Source organism: Egretta garzetta, unplaced genomic scaffold (genome assembly GCF_000687185.1).
Source record: "Egretta garzetta isolate BGI_Z169 unplaced genomic scaffold, ASM68718v1 scaffold56, whole genome shotgun sequence".
In the NCBI taxonomy this organism is placed as follows: domain Eukaryota; kingdom Metazoa; phylum Chordata; class Aves; order Pelecaniformes; family Ardeidae; genus Egretta; species Egretta garzetta.
Window position 1 is genome coordinate 7,616,529 of NW_009260182.1, and position 1,039 is coordinate 7,617,567.

Genomic DNA, 1,039 nt, shown 5'->3' on the forward strand with positions numbered 1-1,039 from the left:
GCCGGCCCCGAACCCCAGGAGAAGCTTTGATGGCCCTGATCCCCCTTGTGCCCCAGCTGTGGCTCAGCGGCTCTGCTCAAGGCAGGGCTGTGACCCCCCAGGAGGGGGTGCAGGCAGCCCCAGATGCTGCTCGGGTCAGAGGGCAGCCCCTGCTCCATGCCCCCGGGCACGGCAGGGCTGTTGGCTCAAGGGGCTCAGGAGCTACCACCCCAAGGATGAAAGAAACAGAAGCGCTTTGAGATCCCAGCAGCAGACGGTGGGTCCAAATCTGCTCTTCAGCCAGGAGTTGGGCACAGGGCGAGCTGCCTGGACCCACTCCTGGCACTGCTTGCGCCTCTGCCTGGGCACGAGCCCACCCCCTGGAGCAGAGCCGTGCCAGGGGAGCGTCCCAGGGTGCCGGCACCGATGGTCTCTTCCCCACAGGTGGATCATGCCAAGGTGCTGCACTACATTGGGGCAGGGGTGGCCTTTCCCACCAGCATGCTGTTCCTGCTCCTGCAGTCCATCCTCACCTACCGCATGGCCAAAACCCGCGGGCAGTACTGGACCGGCCACTTACGTAGCATCCTTGCCGCTGTGGCCTTCCTCACCCTCGTCTTCAGTATCCTTCTGAAGGGATGGTCTGGGGAAAGGTGGTCCTCGGGGAGGGTACGAGCCCCATGTCCTCTGCCCTTTGCTCTGGCAGGGAGGTGTGGTGCCAGGAGGGACTGGGTGGGGGGCTGAGGGCGGGCAGCTCGCTGTAGGTGCAGGCTGGAGGAGCAGCAGCATTTGGGCCGTGCTGGCGGGCATCGTGTGGGGCACTGGGGTGCCCCCTCCAGCCCTGCCCTGGCTGCTGCAGCCCAGCCTAGCCACTGCCGCAGGCCCCAGCCCCACACCTTGCAGAGTGGAAGGACTGGTTAATTAGGGTTTTTTTGAGACAGAGGTATATTGAGCCCTCGGGAATGCAAAGTCCGACTGAGTTACCTATATGGCTGAAGCTGAGTACAAAAGCGCTCTGTGCGGGTGCCAGGCGGGCACGTGGCAGCACTGCTGCCAGCCG

General features: G+C 64.4%; 1 protein-coding gene across 1 annotated transcript in view; it reads left to right on the forward strand.

The window, feature by feature from the left end:
* Positions 1 to 1,039, forward strand: part of TMEM150A (transmembrane protein 150A) — a 7,754-nt gene that overhangs the window by 5,148 nt on the left and 1,567 nt on the right. Inside the window, 1 exon segment of the mRNA XM_035897401.1 lies at positions 424 to 601. Coding sequence (XP_035753294.1) covers positions 424 to 601 — 178 coding nt within the window.